This window comes from Seriola lalandi, unplaced genomic scaffold, assembly GCF_002814215.2.
Source record: "Seriola lalandi dorsalis isolate HSWRI2012SDOR001 ecotype SW California unplaced genomic scaffold, Sedor1 jcf7180002054929, whole genome shotgun sequence".
NCBI lineage: Eukaryota > Metazoa > Chordata > Actinopteri > Carangiformes > Carangidae > Seriola > Seriola lalandi.
Genome location: NW_019525481.1, coordinates 1,352,954 through 1,370,095, shown reverse-complemented (window position 1 = coordinate 1,370,095; position 17,142 = coordinate 1,352,954). Strand labels below are relative to the sequence as shown.

Here is a 17,142-nt window from a genome sequence, read left to right as displayed (position 1 = left end):
GCCCCCGCCCCCCCCCCCCCCTCTGTGTCCAAACTGTCCCTGTGGATCGCAGCCAAATCATCACTGAGAAACGCTGAGCTGTCTCCAGCATCAAGCAGCAGATCAACCATCAGGGCGCCGCCACATCAGAGCCAGACGTGTTATCTCCACCTAAATGAATTTATTGTGCCATTTTGAAACCATAAGTCCTTATGGCCGCGTTGCATTTTCATTTTTTACAAATACAAACAAACTTTCTTCACTTGCACTGGAGCCAAAACCAAAAAACAAAAAGAAAGAAGCATGGACCGGGGCTGATTCTGAAGGAGCGGACAGACACACAGTGTCTGAAATGTGGTGCAATGAATAATACTCTGTTGAAAACAATAGGAAACGAATGTGGCTGTCAGTCGTCCTGAGTATTCCCCAGTCTGTGGTGTTAGATCTGTTTTTCTTCTACGTTTGATTAATGAAAACTGTGCAACAGCTCGTTGCAGATTTGGTTTTAAAACATCCTCCAGAATCCCAAAAGAAATTTGCATCATACCGTTAATCCTCTGTTGTTGTCCTCTAGTCAGAAAGTTTGAGCTGCTGTCTCAAGTTTTAATTGACAGTTCACACAGTCCTTTTATATCGTGTCACTGTTTGTTCCTAATTTCGAGATTGGTACAAACACCTTTCTCATCTCTGTTACAAAGCGAACATAACAGATTGTATTTGATTTCACTCAGTTCGTTTGAGATTAGTCGTTTCTAACAAAGCGCCTCACGTCTTCCAGAACCGTCTGCGGTTGTTTTGTGATGTTGACTGTCGCACTGTGCCGTAGCGAGTTAACTGTTTGCAGCCCGGACCTCCTGTCATCTGCCACGTGGATCGTCCCCTCTTGTCCATGTGCCTGCCACACAGCAAACACTGCGAGGAGGTTTTCCGGTCCGTTCATCGGTGCCGTCAGGAGATTTACTGCCTTTTCGAAAAACCCAGCAAAAACTACAAGTCTTGGCAGAGCTCAGGACCACCCTCCTGGCACCCAACACCATGCTGTTTCAAAGTCTGTTAGATCACGCTCTGAGCCTTTACACTGTAATCCCTTCACATGCAAAACAAAGTGTGGAGAGGAAGTTGCTGATGGATGCACTTGTTTATGTAGCGAAACATATGTGGTGTATAAGAAGAGGAAGGGGCAGATTCATCTGCAGGGCCGCGGGGTTTCGGGTGTTCTTGTCACCGCGCTCAGTTTCCCTGAATGAAAGATGAATATTCATTGTTCCTGCACAAGTTCTGCTGGATGGGTTTGAAGAATAGACCATCAGCCACAGGTAATTAGCTCATTGATAAACTCATTAAGAATTTTAAATGTGATGTTGATTCGATGGAAAGCGTTAATAAATCTGCACTGGCTTCTGTGATGAAGCCGCATCTAATGACATTTGTTTCTTTAGATGAGACGGAGGTGGTAGACGTTTAGTTACGCAACAGTGGAAGTAGTTTCCTGTCAATAATCCAATGTCATGTGATCACCTTTTAGGTTTTCCTCAGCCATCAGGATCATTTTAATGCCGCCCCCCCCAGTCCGTCGGTGAACACACATTTTAAAAGAATGGAGAGAAAATCCTCTTCGCACGACTTCTCATCAAACAGCATGTGATAGCAAAGATGTAACAGCTGAGTGTGTGTTAACACACAGCTCCTCCCTTTATTTTTTTGCAGCTACAACTTAACTTTGATTTGACAGATGTTCTCGGCAGCAGTTCAAACATGCTTGAAGCGTGACACATGAAAGCGTGTGTATACATGTAGGTGTGACGTGGATTTTGCAGCTTTTGTTTTTTCTTTGTCGGGGTTTTTTTCTTTGTTGCACATTATGTTGTATTTCTCTGCACAGTGTGTTCTCTTTCACCTGGTAGTTTTCTCTCTCTCTCTCTTTTCACAGTAATAACATCTCTGAGACAGTCCATCTAGTTTTAAATCGCAGCAGAGAAACGACCTTCTCTTAACTGCACAAGCCGGAGACTGTTCAACTGTAGTTCTCTTAGACCCTAGTGAAGCCTTCGTCACGGTTGATGGTGCAGTTTTATTGGCTCGTCCTGACGAGCCGATGCGTACTTCGGGTTAAGCGTTAAGTTGCTTTAGGGCCAATCTTACTCACAGATCATTGTCAATTAAAAAACGGGAAATTCCTTCCTTTCCCGACGCTGTTATCACCTTCAGGTCTCGTTCTCCTCCGTCCTTACATCCCGTCTCCTGACTGTCTCATTTGCCGACTTCCTTTTAAATATATCGTAGTGCATTTTACTTAAATTGAGATTTGACTGGGACCAAAGGCGCTGTGTTATAGATACATGTTTAACCAGGGGTGTCTGAGTGGAGACATGGTGCTGAGTTTAAGGAATTTACAAAAGAAAGAAGAATTCAGAAATATTTTCAAATCTCAATTTTGAATTTAGAAATTGTTGTACTTGTTGTTATATGTGGCAGTGGTTCTTGAAATTGGGTCTGAGGACCCTCAGGGGTCCTTGAGGTGGTTCCTTGGGGTCCCCAGCAAAAAGGGGAGTAATTTATGTTCCCTATTATTGCATCCATAAGTAAAACAAAGACAGAATATGTGACTATTTCTCCTACAGGTTTCAAACACTTTCTGTTAAAGCAAAAATCTCATCAGACGAGGGACCCTGGGACAAGATCTTATGAAATGGGGGCCCCGTGGGGTAATTGTGTCAGTAGGGGCCCTTGATGTGAGAAGGTTTGAGCCACCACTGATGATATGGCACCTGGTAATCAGAATAGTGCAGTTCTGCTTTCAACAGCTGTTTTTATTTATATATTTTTTTCAAAAAACAAAATATTTACATCCACTAGTGACCGTGAGAAGATCATTAATGCATGAGCACATTTCATGTAAATGAATGTAGCAGACTGCACTGCTCTGTAAGTATAGGATCATTCTTGTGCCTCCAGATTGTCTATAAAACCGTAGCGAGGGTGTTAACTGGCACCAAACACCGAGACCCTCTGACCCTCTGTTCTGGCGTCTCTCCGCTGGCTGCCAGTCAAAAGATTTTAAGGCTTTACTGATCACGTTTTAAAGTTCAGTGGGGGTCTGGCACCGAGCTACATTTTCTGACCTTTTTAGATGCCTGCGAGGCCGAGTGCACTCTCAGATCCTCAAACCGGAGGGGGGGGGGGGGCTCCTGACTTCTCCTCAGTCTGGTCTGAAATCGAGACGCAGAGCTGTCAGAGCTCGCTGCACGGCCAAACACCCCCGCCGGAGAAAACCTGAGGCCCGCTGAGTCAATACCGCCTTTTTATGAAGCAGCAAAAAAATGCAACTCAAAGACGCCAACGACATCACTTCTTTGTCTCTTCTCTCTTTTTCAGAACAAGAGCCTGAAAAACAAACTGCTCTCGGGCAACAAACTTTGTGACGCCTATGCTGAAGAGGTAAGGGTGTTTAATTAGCACGTTCCATTTTTATCACAATTATAATCAGTTTTCAGCTCCAGCTACTTAATTGCTCATTGTTCATGAAGTAGTTGCAATTCCTGCTCAGATACTGAAGGCGGGTTTTGTTCTCCTGTGAGTAAACAACATTAATAAAATACAAATTATAACATAAACACGTTACTGTCAGTTTTACTGTATTTATAATAATCTGAGGATTCAGTTTTGTCCTGTTCATTCAAATTAAATTAAGTCATTCATCATGATATTGATCATTTATTGTAACTGTAATTGGGGGAAACACAGTGAAAGGTTCACAGAAAGTCCCACTGAAGGTTAGAAAGAGTTCATCCCTCTCTCTCTCTCACTCTCCCACAAACACACAAACTTTCTCAGCTTTGTACGTCTGGTGAGTCTCGGATAAAAACTGGTCTTGAACAGCGAGTGCTTTGATGGCTGTATAGTGCAATCTGAGGGGCTCGGGTTGAAGTGAGAGCAGCTTCAAGTACATTTTGGCTGTCATTTTCTTTTTCTTTCGTTTTTTCTCTGCTGTCACTTCAGCTCTGCTGCCAGTTGTTATGGTCAGCGGCGTCCACCAGGTTCACATCCTTAGCGAAGCCTTGAGCTGAGCTTTCAACTGCTGCTGACCAACGCTCAGGCTGTAATTCAGCCACGCAAGATCACACAAGGCGGCGGGTCCTGCGGCCGTTTCCTGATGACATGTCCGAGTCAGTCGCAGCCGCTGCTGTGTAATCGTGGGCTCGGGCCTCAGCGGTTGCGCGGTCTGTGATTCCGAGCGTTTCCTGTATCCAGGCCACAGTATGTGGAATAACTTTACATTTTTGCAGTGTGGTGATGCAGACAGCTTGATAGATGGCAACCTTGGGAGTGGAGATGGAGATTTTTCTTTAGAAATTCCCTGGGCTAGACCTCCCCTACGGCAGCCGGCGCTTGTTTGATCAGTGATACAGAGGACATTACCAAGGTTTTTGAATGACAGAACAATTGCGTTTGCAGGTGTAGACAAGCAATTATGGAGCCTGGCAGGTATCAGAGACGGAAACTGTGACATTTGAGTCCCTTAAATTAATAATCTGTAACCTCAAATAAAAAAAGTTAAGTTTCTCTCACATCTTACCTCAGAAATGCCTCCAGCCCATTACAGACAGCCGCAGTCCCACCTCACTCGGAGGTTAGCCTCTTTCATGCACTTTCTTTCATCACCCTCTCTTTGAAAAACCTTAAACATGATGCTGTCGGTGTTTTCTGTCCAATTTGAGCAGCTCATAATTTAAAAAAACTGAGTGTGGAAAACACACTCAGTTGGAAGTTTATAAGAGAACACCTGGCTGAAAACCAAAGCGGTCTAATGCAACAGCTCTGCAATAAACCCTTCCTTGGTGACAGCCCGCAGAACCTGTTTCAGGGAGGTGGTCGATTCACCTGTACGGTCATTTTGGAGGCTGTGGTTTGCGGTGCTGTTGAACTGTACCGTGGTACATTGACAGGTGTGTCTGTTATTAATATGTCCGCCCCGTTTACACCAGTCAGGGTAGAAACACCTCTGTGTATAATGCAACACAGTTCGACAGCACCACGAACAAGATCACGAAGTTGCATCAACAGCTCTCGGAGACATTACAGTGCACTGATCGTTAAAACCATCATGAAGACAGGATTTACTGCAAGACCATTGTGTCAGACTGCATTAGTTTTAACTAAGTGTACTTAATTAACTGGGAACGGGGCGTATTTAATCAGATGAATTCACATGCAACACAGATTTATCAGCGCTTTTTCTATTTTGCTCCAGGACCTCAAAACATTTTCTTTCTTTTTTTTTATCCCAGTATATCTAAATCTACTATTGCTACAATAACTGAACACTATTATGTTGACTTACTGTATTAAATCATTTCAGGACATAAATTATTAATTTGAAGCTATGCATCAGAATTAACATAAGAATAAAAAAGACTTGCTTCTGTTCTGAGCCTGTAAAGCTCCTGGTCTAACAGCATCAGCAATGACGGACTAAAGCTCTGAATTAATAATAATAGCAATAATAATGTTGATAATAATAAGAAGAAGAAATAGAATACACACAATTAAAACACAACATTTTAAGAGCAGTGCATAAATGTGGAGTAAAGCCTGTATCATAGCTACTTAAAGGCTAAGGTGAAAGGTTTTCATCTTTCTTTTACAGACGTGCAGCGAGCTGAAGTGTGTTCGTGGCTCTCGGGCGTAATTGACAAAAGCTTCATCCCTGATTATCTTTCCTCTGCCGCTGGGAACCTTAAATAAATGAGCAGGGTCAATATATGAGGTGAAGGACTCGGTGACAGTCTTGCAAAGCTCAGCTAATATAATACAGGTGAATTTTCCCATGGTTACATCTTTTCTTTTTTTTTACACACGTCACCTCACATCAGCGGCGACACTGGCTCTGATAGTCGGCACGCCACAAACAGAATAAAGTGTTTGGAAGCTGTTGATGTTGGAAGAGCTTTTCATCGACCCTGACATCTCCTCCAACACCCGAGGTTATTCTCCAGTTCCCGTTGAGACACACGCAAAGATTTGCGTTAAAATTACAGACCTCTTTCCGTCTACTAATCCTCCAGCTGAACATCCCTGACATTTAACCGGCCAGTTATCCAAGCCATCATCGCACATTCAAACTCCGAGATGATGATGGCACATTGGACCGAGCAGCCAAGTCTGATTATAACACTTCAGGAAAGACTTGGAAAGAGTACAGAGGCTATGAAGGGCTCCTGATTGAAGTTGTCAGCGGTCCACGCCGAGCCAGAATGTTCCCAGCGACAGGAGTGGAGACGACACGGCGACAAAATACGGCTGGTTGGCTTTTGTGCTTGTAGTTGACAATATCTCAGCAATCTCAGTAACACTGAGCTGTGTTCTTGCCCAGTGGTTCTTGTCTGCCTGATTATTTCCGCAGAGCTGTTATCAAGGTCAGTAGACTTCGAGTTCTTTAGGGAGCAAACAGCCACTAGAATTTTTCTTAGAACTCAGGTAGATGGAGGTCACTGTCTTCAATTCCCTTCAGGAGGCTGTAAAAGTTGGAGTAAATCAGCAAGAGGCACATTGTTCCACGGCCCCCTGCAACAATCCTGTAAAGTTATTTATGTTTAGAGGTTTAAAGGTCACAGGCTGAACCTGTAATCACACTGTAATTACCGCAGAGACACAGAAAGAGACGGATACTTAATCGCACATCGCTATTACATGTTAGTCCACGGGAAAGGGAGTAAACACACCACCTGTAATCATAGTAACTGTTGTTTATATATAATCTCCGGCTGAAAACAATGTTTGTACGAGTATTTATTATTGATCTAAAGCACATTTCAGCGTGTCTCATGACATGTCGGCCGTGACATCAAGTGTTGAACCTAGAACACGGTAATCTTCTCTTCATGCTTTCAATCTCTTCATCTTTTCAATTAAGACTTCCTCAGAGCTTTGAGTGAGCCAGAGTTTAAATAAATAAATAAATAAAAATGCTTGAGATAAAAATCTTTGAATCTTAAATCACATGCTTTGAAGCTTTGTCCAAGAGCTGAGATAAGGCCAGATCTTTTCATTTTTTATTTTTTGGGGGGTGAACTTTCTAAGCACAAGCACCTTTTGTTGCACATGATACATTTTAAGAGTAAGAGGAGTAAACAGCTGCTTTTTTTCTTTAATGCGCGGTTTGCATCCTCGTCTCGTGAAAAAAAAATTGGCTTTTCGGATTTTCCCGCATTGTATCTTTGGAACACGTTTTTATTTGGTGTGGTAATCGTTTTTTTTTTTTTAAGAAAGCTGCTTTAACTTGTGCTTGGCTTTCGCTTGCTTGTGTGAGGTGGAGGATCGAGGCTTTGTGCTCTTAATCTGTGTTGTGTGGTGAAAACTACTCGGCTAAAAAGGCGTGAAATTACATGTTAACGACAGTGTAAAAATGGTTGTATGGTTGTTGTTGCAGTAATATGCATGAACTGATCCTATATCCTCACTGACTGTAAAATTGATAACTTAGTAAGGTTGCCTGAGTTGTGACTATTACTCTGACAATAACAATAACAGCTGCTGAAGCATCTTCAAAATGCACAAACGTCTTTAAAGGTTTTATAATTCCTATGAGGAGATCTCAGATGTGTAGAGCAGGGCTGCAACAGATGATTCTTTTAATTATCAATTAATCTGCTAGTTCATTTAATTAATTAATCCATTAATTGTTGTAATCACTTTACAAGAAGAGTGAAAATTGTTTTAAAATATTATTTAAAACTCTGACAGTCCAAAACCCAAAGTTATCCAGTCGTTTACAATTACAATACAACAGCTAATTTATTAAATTGAAAAGCTAGAGCCAGAGAGTATAACTTGTCAAATGACTAATTGATTAATTGTTTCATCTCTAGTGTCGGAGGAAATCATTTTCTTAATTGACAACACCTGAATTGCAGGAATGAGGGTTCCCACACAAAGCGACCATGTAACTGCAAACTGACATTAGGTTGTTTATGTCCATCATGCCCGTATCTGAAATAATAAAAGTGCTCTGTGATTTATGTTTTAAGATTATGCTGCTTTAAAAAAATAAGAATAAAAAGTAATAATATTAATAATAATAATGTTTATTTATATAGCAGAAAATTACAAAGAATAAAAAAACAAAAACAAGATAAAAACAAAACAAAAACAGCAACACAATATAAGCAATGTAAAAAAATATGTGAAATATTTAAAGAGATTATTCAAAAGCTTTGTGAATTCAATCATTAGTTTTACCTCGTTTAAAAACCTTGTTATTTCACAGCTTCAGCTAAGACAAATCAAAGATGTGTCTTTGTGTCTCATTTCATGGTTGGATTGTGCAAACCCAGATTTATTTCAAAGTAAGACAGATGGAAACGCTTGTCCATGCCAAGATTCTCTATTTCATCTCAGAACCCGTTTGGAAAGACAATAGTGGAGCTGTGGATGTTCAGACGTGACCACATGCATGGAGAAAAGGTTACCAGTTAAAAAAAAAAAAAGAGTGTATCACAGACTTTAGCAAGTTCAGTCATGAAACTCGCTGGCAGGCGGCCACTGGCCTGACTCAGCTGTGCGTTTGTTCACTCCACCAGTCACAAACACTTCACAAATACAGCAGTCCATTCAAATTGGAGAGGAAGCTCGCCGAGCTCTTCGGGCCTGTGTGACTGTGTTTGAGCTAAACTTCCCTGCGCCACACGTCCGGCTCTTTTCTGCTCCTTCTGCGGCTCATCGGAAAAATGTCGTGCAACCTTCTCTGGACCAGACAGCCGATGTTCTCGGGGGAAACGTCTGATAGCTCAGAAACCCCCGAGTCAATGTCAAGGTTAAGACGGTTCTGAGGAGGAGCTCATCTTTTCCTCGAGAGCATGAATTTATCACCTCTTTGCTGTTTTGTCAAATTTATGACGCCGGCTGCGCAGTTATCACTTGGATGAAGGGTGTTTGTTACATTTCAGTATTTCAGCTCTGTTATCACTGGAATTACATTTCATTCTGGCATCAGGATTTTATTTTATACCTGAACCTTATGCAGATGAAATATAATACACGGGATTTGGGAGGATTTGCTGTAATGACAGATTTCAAGGTGAATGGCCTCGTGGAATTAATTCTGCAGGGCTGTTTTGAAGGGAGCAGCGTGCCATTATCGCCGTGTTGTATTTTGCTGCAATTTAACCATGTAGGAAACAGATCACACGAGCCTTCAGTAATGAGACATCAGTTATTTTACTAAATGTTCTTCTCTTTCATTTATTAATAGATGTACGTGTGTGAGAGAGAGAGAGCACCAACACCATCTTACTCGTCATTAATTAATTAATACATTAACAGTTTAAAATGACCTGCGTGTGGTTTATACATAAGTTAGAATATCAGATTCTGAGGTTGGTGTCGTTGTGTTTATTTTTTTTGACATTTTATAGACAAAACAATCAAACAGCAGAAATATCAACAACAGTAGTTCTGTAGTAGTTCTGTCTACAGTATGTATTAGACTGGAGATGGTAAGATTATATAAGAAGCAGGGGCGATGTTATAGCCACTGACATGTCTCGTCATGTATGTCCTACTCTATCTCTCCCTGTGTGCATCTCCGAGCCCGAAGACATGCATTCGTTTTCCTGTCCTATCAGGAAGCAGCAAAGAGGTGACATGTAGCACTTAAGCTATTCGTGCAAACGGCCAATCATTGCAAAGCGTAAACTCGTGCAGATTACAGGTCAGGAGCTTCAGTTAATGTTCGCATCAGACAATCAGAATAAGGACAAAATGTGACGAGCTGGTTTGAGTGTTTGTGAAACTGCTGATCTCCTGGGATTTTCCCACACAAGAGTTTTTTACTCAGAATGGTGAGAAAAACAAAAAAAAACAATCCAGTGAGCGACTGTCCTGTGGACAGAAACGCTGCCTTGATGACAGAGGTCTGAGGAGAACGGGCAGACTGTTTCAACCTGACAGGGAGGCAGCTAACCACTCTTTACCACCGTGGCGAGCAGGAAAGCATCTCGGGGGGGGGGCAACATGTCAGACCCCGGAGGTGGATGGGCTACAGCAGCAAGAGACCACCTCGGTTTCCACTGCTGTCAGACAAGAACAGAAATCTGAGGCTGCAGTGGACACGCGGTCGCCTGAACTGGACAGCTGAAGACTGGAAGAAAAAAAAACGTGGCCCGGTCGGATGGATCATGAAATGATGGAACCAATCTTTCCTTGTGTCAACAGCCCAGGCTGCTGCTGCTGCTGCTGGTGTGATGGTGTCAGGAATGTTTCACTTCAGGCCCCTGAATATCAGTTTGAAAGCCACAGTCTGTGTGAGTGTGAGTGTGTTACTGACAATGTTCATCCCTTTATGGCCACATTACCATCTTCTAATGGATACTTAAAGCTGGGGCGGGCCGATAAAACGATAGCAGAGAACTATCACGAAATTAGGACTGAAAAGGATTTTTGATTTTAATCATGCATATCTGATCATACTTTGAATGTCTGTACCTCAGAGTTTCTAAATGCTCTGCTGTGTGGCAATATAAAAATAAATATAATAAACAGTTTAAAACCACAGTCGACATGTGGCCCAGCCCTGCGTCCAGCACGATGACGCTCCACGTCACAAAGCAAAGGTCGTCTCAAACCGGTTTTGTCGACACGATAATGACTTCCCCTAGTCAGCAGACCTGAATCCGGTAAACGCCTCCGGAATGTGGGTGGAACAGGAGATTGGCAGCATGAATGTGCATCTGACAAATCTGCAGAAATGATGCGCGACGCAACACGGAGCAGAATCTCAAAGGAGAGTTTTTTCCAGCACCTTGTGGAATCCACGGCAGGAGGAAGCGAGGATGTTTAGAGAGCAAAGGGAGGAACCACCCAGTGTTTGTGTAGTGTTTCTAATAAAGTTCTTGGAGAGTAAATGTAGTTAAATGCCATGTAATATTAAAATGGCTCATGACTCATCCAGGAATCAGAAATCAGTATTCAAAGCGAGGGTTTTCTACACGTATGAATGTTTGATGTTTGGTCGCTTTAATAATTTGTTGTTTGGGGAGATGATGTATTCTTCCAGCCTCAGTGATGTATCCTACAATACAATTAGTTCTGTGCAACGTGGAGAATACAAGAGCAGAGCCTTAAAATAAAACAAACGTACTGCTGTGCTGTTCTACTCCATTCACTACCCGTACTGAATAAATCAGATTATCCTGACTGAAATGATGGAAATAAAATATATACTCTGAGTGAGTACGCTTTGGCCGCCCGCCAGTCACCGGTCTGCCTCAGCTCGCACGCTTCAGCCAATCAGACACACTCCACAAATAGGGCAATCTGTTTAAACGTGGGGGGGGGTGGGGTGTAAGCAGGTCTGTGGTGCTGCTGTGAATGCTCATACATAAGTGCATGTTGAGGACGTCTGGACACTTTGCACACCCGCCACCTCGTCACGTCATGTCACCTGTTTACGTCTCTGCTCTCATGTGAGCTGGAGCAGTTTTCCCTGTTCTCTCACCGGGAGGATTCATGGTACAGTGAGCTACAGGCACAAACCAGGGTCTTTGTCTTCGAGGAATGAAAAACCCGGAAGAGACAAAAACACTTTGAAAACGACTGTGCAATGAAAAGAGAATAGAAATATAGAAAGGTATCAGTATAATTAATAAACTGATAAACAAACGCCGGCCTGATAGTTGAGGGGAATTGTAAGAAATGTGTCAAACCCGCAGAAAATTACCACCCAACTTTGTCGTTCCCCCTCAGCGCTAATGGGAGCATTTTAGCCTCTTTAAGCTCGTTGTTTTGGTTTTTGCAGCCACAGCGTCACCACTCTCCAGCCGAGGCAGTAAACTGTTTCCCCCTCCAATAAACCCGCTGTTCGCTTCCTGCCCATCACCCAAAGACATGTAGACAAAGTTAGCGCCTAGCTGGTGAACATCAGCATTTAGCAGCTAAAGAGTCAGATATTATTTGCAGGAGTTGATGCAGATGAAAACGAAAGCTAAAAAGAAAGGTAGAAGCGAACATTAGAGGAAGTATTGGCTGCGTAAAGAGGCAACTGCCATATCAACTTTATAAAGAGTATATATGACAAATAATAGATAGCTACACACAAAACTGTGAGTTATTAGCAGAGTTAGTTCAACTGACACTAAACAAGAGAGAAAGAACGACAAAAACAGCGTTCCACATATGTCATAATATCAAGAGAGCGAATCCATCCAGAATCTCTCATCCTTTGATTTTCTGATCTTGTCATTAATGATAAATAAGTAAATGATCCAAGCAGAACGTAAGTGTGAAAGAAACACGTGTCTGTCCTCGGTGCAGCTTGAAACCCGAACAGGACGAAGACCGTCAGTGACAGATTTCATGAATGTTTGGCGAGAGCTTTTAAAAACACTGTGTCGCTGTATTTGGTTTAGTGTGGGACTGTTTGAGATGATTATTTGACGGTGAGCAGCAGAGAGGCGGACAGGAAACACGGGGGTGAGAGAGGAAGGTTCCCAGCCGGAGTCGACCGCGGTGCGTCCTGTTTAATGTGGCGTGTGCTGTGACCATCACAGCGACCGCAGCGCTCCAGTTTGTGAACTGTTTGAAATGCAGGACCCGCCCCTCGCAGGATTTAAACCCTCACGGGCAACAAGAGAGAGGCCGAGGAGACGGCGCGCATGATTTATTCTGAGTAAATAATGGGCCGACGCTTCGGCGGTTGTGAGAGCTCAGCACTTTTTAGAGATTCAGGTATTTGCATTTATAAGTTAACACTCCACAGCGTGCGACTCCGTGGCCTCTTCATGACTCATTCAAGCAGCAGCAAGTGTCTCAAAAGTGGCACTTTACTGATTCAAACCAAATTAATTTGTTCATTTTATGACCTGGGCGACAGTAAAAAAAAAAACAAAAAAAACAAACTTAACCGTTAAGTGGAAAATGTTGGAGTGAGTCAGAGTTTTACAGTTAACTCTGTCTTTATTAAACCTTACAGCAGCAGGTGGCGGGTCGATAGTCAAACCTCCAAACTAGTCGTTACTGTGAGTAACGTGAGTAACGCCTTTTTATCCATCTCATCCATGTTGCTGAACTTTGTGACGTTTGAGTCCGATGCTTCACGTAGGTCGTGATTTATTTGTTAAATGTATCATACGTAACTTTTCTGCATTAAAATTTCTAATGGCTTGATCCAGGGTTTTATACTGAGTTAAGTTGTGTTACTTGAATTATTCGAAATGTCTGGAGCAATTTTCAAACCCAAAGAAATGTGTTATTTAAACCGAGGTGACGAGGTGCGTTTGATTCGGTCGCCTGTCTGTGCCCCCCTTCGTCTTTGTGGCTTTTTTACCAGACAACTGACTTTTTATCCAGTTTTAAGCCACAATTCTTACAAATAATCATTTAGATCTTGGTCATTTTTAACAGTTTATTTTAACCAGATGAAGGATTTTAAGACATCAGACGTCTGGATCTGAAGCTATCAGCGGCGACTCGGCTCGCAGCCTCTCGAGGACGGTTTTTAATGTGAAACTGCTTTATTCAGTTTTAGTTTTAGTTTTTTATTTGTTTTGGAGAGGAGGACACCTCTGTGGACACATCAGCTGGTGAAGACAACAACTCCCACATCACCAAACACTGTCATTTGTTATTGTTTTGAATGAAGGACCCCTAGCTGCAGAAAATCACACACCATCACACTTTGTCACATTCAGCTTTTTTTCCACCTCGGCCCCTTTTGTTATTTTCTGTTTGTTTTTTGGTTTTTGTTGTTGTTGCAGAATGTGGACTGTGTTTCCTGTCATGTTTTTATATGTGTAAATTGAAAATGCACGAACAAACACGTGGATGAAAACACAGTTAGAGATGGAGGCAGAGTTGATGCAGTAGACGGATTGACAGAGAGATGAGTTCAAAATGAGTCAAGGCAGTTTCATTTGCACATTAATTCATCGCAGATACAATGGCCACGGTATGAAAAACATTTTCACATCTCGCTCAGGGACACGGTGAGGAAAACTTTCATGCTTGCACGCAGTGTTCATGCTCACATCATGAGCAGCTCTGAGGGTGGCTGTGTATCGAGCTATCGAGGAGTCGGCCTCCGTGCTCCATGTGCCCACTGATGTGCAGCAGCAGAGCGGTCACTGTACGTCCGGGGGCGGCAAAAAGAAGAACCGCTCTGTGTGTGTGTGTGTGTGTGTGTGTGTGTGTGTGTGTGTGTGCGTGTGTGTGTGCGCTGCTAAACGAAGACAGACAAGATCCCAGCTGTAACCTGCATGTGTGTGGTGATGGTGGTGGTAATGTGTGTAGTGGGAGTGAGAATTCAGGTTTAGACAGTGGGCAAGAAGCCAGTGCATGACTGCATCATTGTGTGGACTATGCAGTTCAGTGAAGGGGAGATTTGATATTTTCTTCCTCTCGATAGGGCCTTGCTTTAAGCCACAGCTTTGCCCAGGGAACACTCACAAAGGACTCTTCTGCTGCAGCTGGCAGAATCCTGCTACGTGATCTAAAACCAATTTCGCTATTTGAATAAGCTAACACTTATTTCCTTATCTTCTCCTTGCAGTCCAAAAAAATCCAGGCTCAACTGAAAGAACTGCGGTACGGGAAAAAGGATTTAATTTTTAAGGTAAGCTCAAACTGAAGGGGGGGGGGGTTGGCTTTATAGTAGCTCCAGACCATGAGTAAACAGGTACTTCAGAACACCTTGAAAGGATGATCCCATCACACAAGGTACTCCAATTAATTCAGTCTTCAATTACAAAGTCCCTTCCAGCAAGGCAGTGGCCTGCAAAATCAATTGGCCGGCGCTTAGTCCACATACTGCTAAGTCCTGTCCTCTGCCCCCTCGCATTGCAAGGACTGAATGTTCTTAGATGTGAGTGCTCACGTAATATTTATTGACATTTACTGATACATGGGTTTGACCTTTCAGGTCTTGTTTGCCGTGTTAAAATGTCAGTCGACATTTCTGCCACAATGCCGGTTCTTAAATGTATGTTTTGATCCTTCGGACCCGTCATTCCTAAAGCTCTGTCAGACATAAATGAATAAAAAGGACTCAGCCCCCCCAAGACTGAATTTTATGTTTGTAGCCCAGCGCCTGAATACATTGTCCCTAGATGTCCTGTTCCTTGTTCTATTTCTAGCCTGCGAATGACGGATGCATTGACTTGTTTGCTCGGTGTCACTGCTCGTAAATCGCTGTCTCTAAATTGCATCAGTCACTCACACAGAGCGGCGTTACTGCTCGGTGTTACCAAACGCTCGACGTGGACGTGTAAACATTACGCTTTTTCAGATCTGCAGAGGGATAACGATAATGTGCTCGTACTCTCTGTCTTGTAAAAACAGTCATCTTAGAGAGATGACAGGCAGTCTGCTTTTCCTCCGATGGAAAGGTCAGAGGGAAATGCATCATGTCCCTGTGACCCCCCCCTCCCTCTAGCTATTCCTGAAAACTCATCTGTATTCCCCATATGCTGTGATCAAAAGCCCAGCTGGGGATGAGGGAGCAGGAAGTAGAGGAGAGTCACTCAAGTTACGGAAATGTCATCAGCCTCACGGGGGGGGGGGGGGTCAGTCAAGGCACCTTGACTGGGAGGCAATTGAATTGGTTATGATGGCTGTTGTGCCCTATCAAAGCAGAATGTCACGGTGCTACAGCACTACAAGCCCACAAGACTGAAGACCAAACAAAATCAAGACGCCTCAAAACCTAATTATTTTATCCTGGGAACCAGTGCGCCTTTCTTCCGACTGACAGGTAAGGTAATGAAAGAAAGGAAGATAAAGAAAAACTTGTGAAACCATAAGAAGAGAAAAGGAGCCTGTTTGACAAAATGCAACAATGCAGATTCACAGAATGAGGTTCTCCCTAATCCTCGAAGTATCAGACGTGGAGCCGGTGCTGTCGGTGTTTTCTTCTTCCATTAATAGTCGTCAGATTTGAAGGACAACGTAAAAAAAACAGACCCGACTCTGTGAATCCAAACCATGCGGTCCCGGCTCTAAACTGTAAACATTACACAGAGGAAGGTTTCCCCTTCACTTTGCTCAGCCGCAAGATTAAAAACTTTAGAGGGACTGACACCGCCCTCCCTGCCGTTTCCCCCACGAGACAATATTTTTTTTCGCAGAAGGAGCCGAACACAAGCCCTCACATCTTCCTCTCTCCGCCAGTCCACTTTTAAAATTCACCCCTGGAGCTGTTTCTCCTGCAGCTGAGAGAAAGAAACAGAAGAGAAAAATGACGAGTTGATGTAGCTGCATGCCTCGTCTATCAGAGTGGCTGGTACCCCGCTGACCCCTCACCTTTATAATGGACTCAGCAGCAGAAATATGGCGCTTTAGACTCCGAGGCACCGGCCCTGAAACTCTACATTTCTGGGTCAGCGGCCGTGCGCCCGCGATCCTCCGAGGACTCTGCACTGATGATGCTCTCTGTAATAGAAGGATAGATAGAGTACTTCAATTAATCCCAAAGGGAAATTACAGTAACGGCTCTTTATTGTAATGCTGCACACAAACACAAAGTCTGGATCCTTTGGAAGACAAACGAAGAGCCAGCTGCTTTTTCTTCTTTCTGTGCGCTTGTGAGTCAATCCAGCCTGGAGACATAATTATTCAGAGTTCGACACTTTCTTCAACTCAGAACTTGGTGTTGTTTTGCAATATTTTCTTCTGAATCCAACACGTAAACATATGGAGAAATGTTTAGGGCAGCTCAAAGTACAACACTTTGCATTCTGAACGTCGCATTCAACGTCCGCCGCCAGTAATTTAATGGCGAATATTTAATATGTCGCCCATCACTTTAAAATGGGGCTGTTTTTTTTATCAGTACCCTTCAGTATCCTTTATGTTTCTGTCTATCAGGGAATACTTTCATTTACCATTTGCCACGAAGAGATTATACACAAGCCTTTTGTTTCCATGATTAAAGAACCAGCTTTATTACTTTTGGATTCCCTCTCGAGCAACGTCCGGCAGCTACGAATGACTTCGTCCCAAACTCCCTGTGAAAGAAAGACAAAAAAAAAAAGAAAAAGACCTTCAGAGAGCGAAGATCTGATTCTTCAGCTTCTTTGAAGAAAAACCCACAGAGGTGAATGTTGCCCTTTCCTCGACTTTCACTGCGTGACTCATCTGTCGCTGAAAACTTTGCACATCATTTCAGCTGCTCCC

The 17,142-nt window shown here is 43.1% G+C and overlaps 1 protein-coding gene across 1 annotated transcript in view; it reads left to right on the top strand.

Moving 5' to 3' along the window:
* The window catches only part of luzp2 (leucine zipper protein 2), a 135,527-nt gene that overhangs the window by 98,425 nt on the left and 19,960 nt on the right, over window positions 1-17,142 (top strand). Inside the window, exons 6-7 of the mRNA XM_023393102.2 lie at window positions 3,355-3,417; window positions 14,522-14,584. Of these exons, the coding sequence (XP_023248870.1) occupies window positions 3,355-3,417; window positions 14,522-14,584 (126 nt within the window). The remainder of the gene's footprint in view (window positions 1-3,354; window positions 3,418-14,521; window positions 14,585-17,142) is intronic.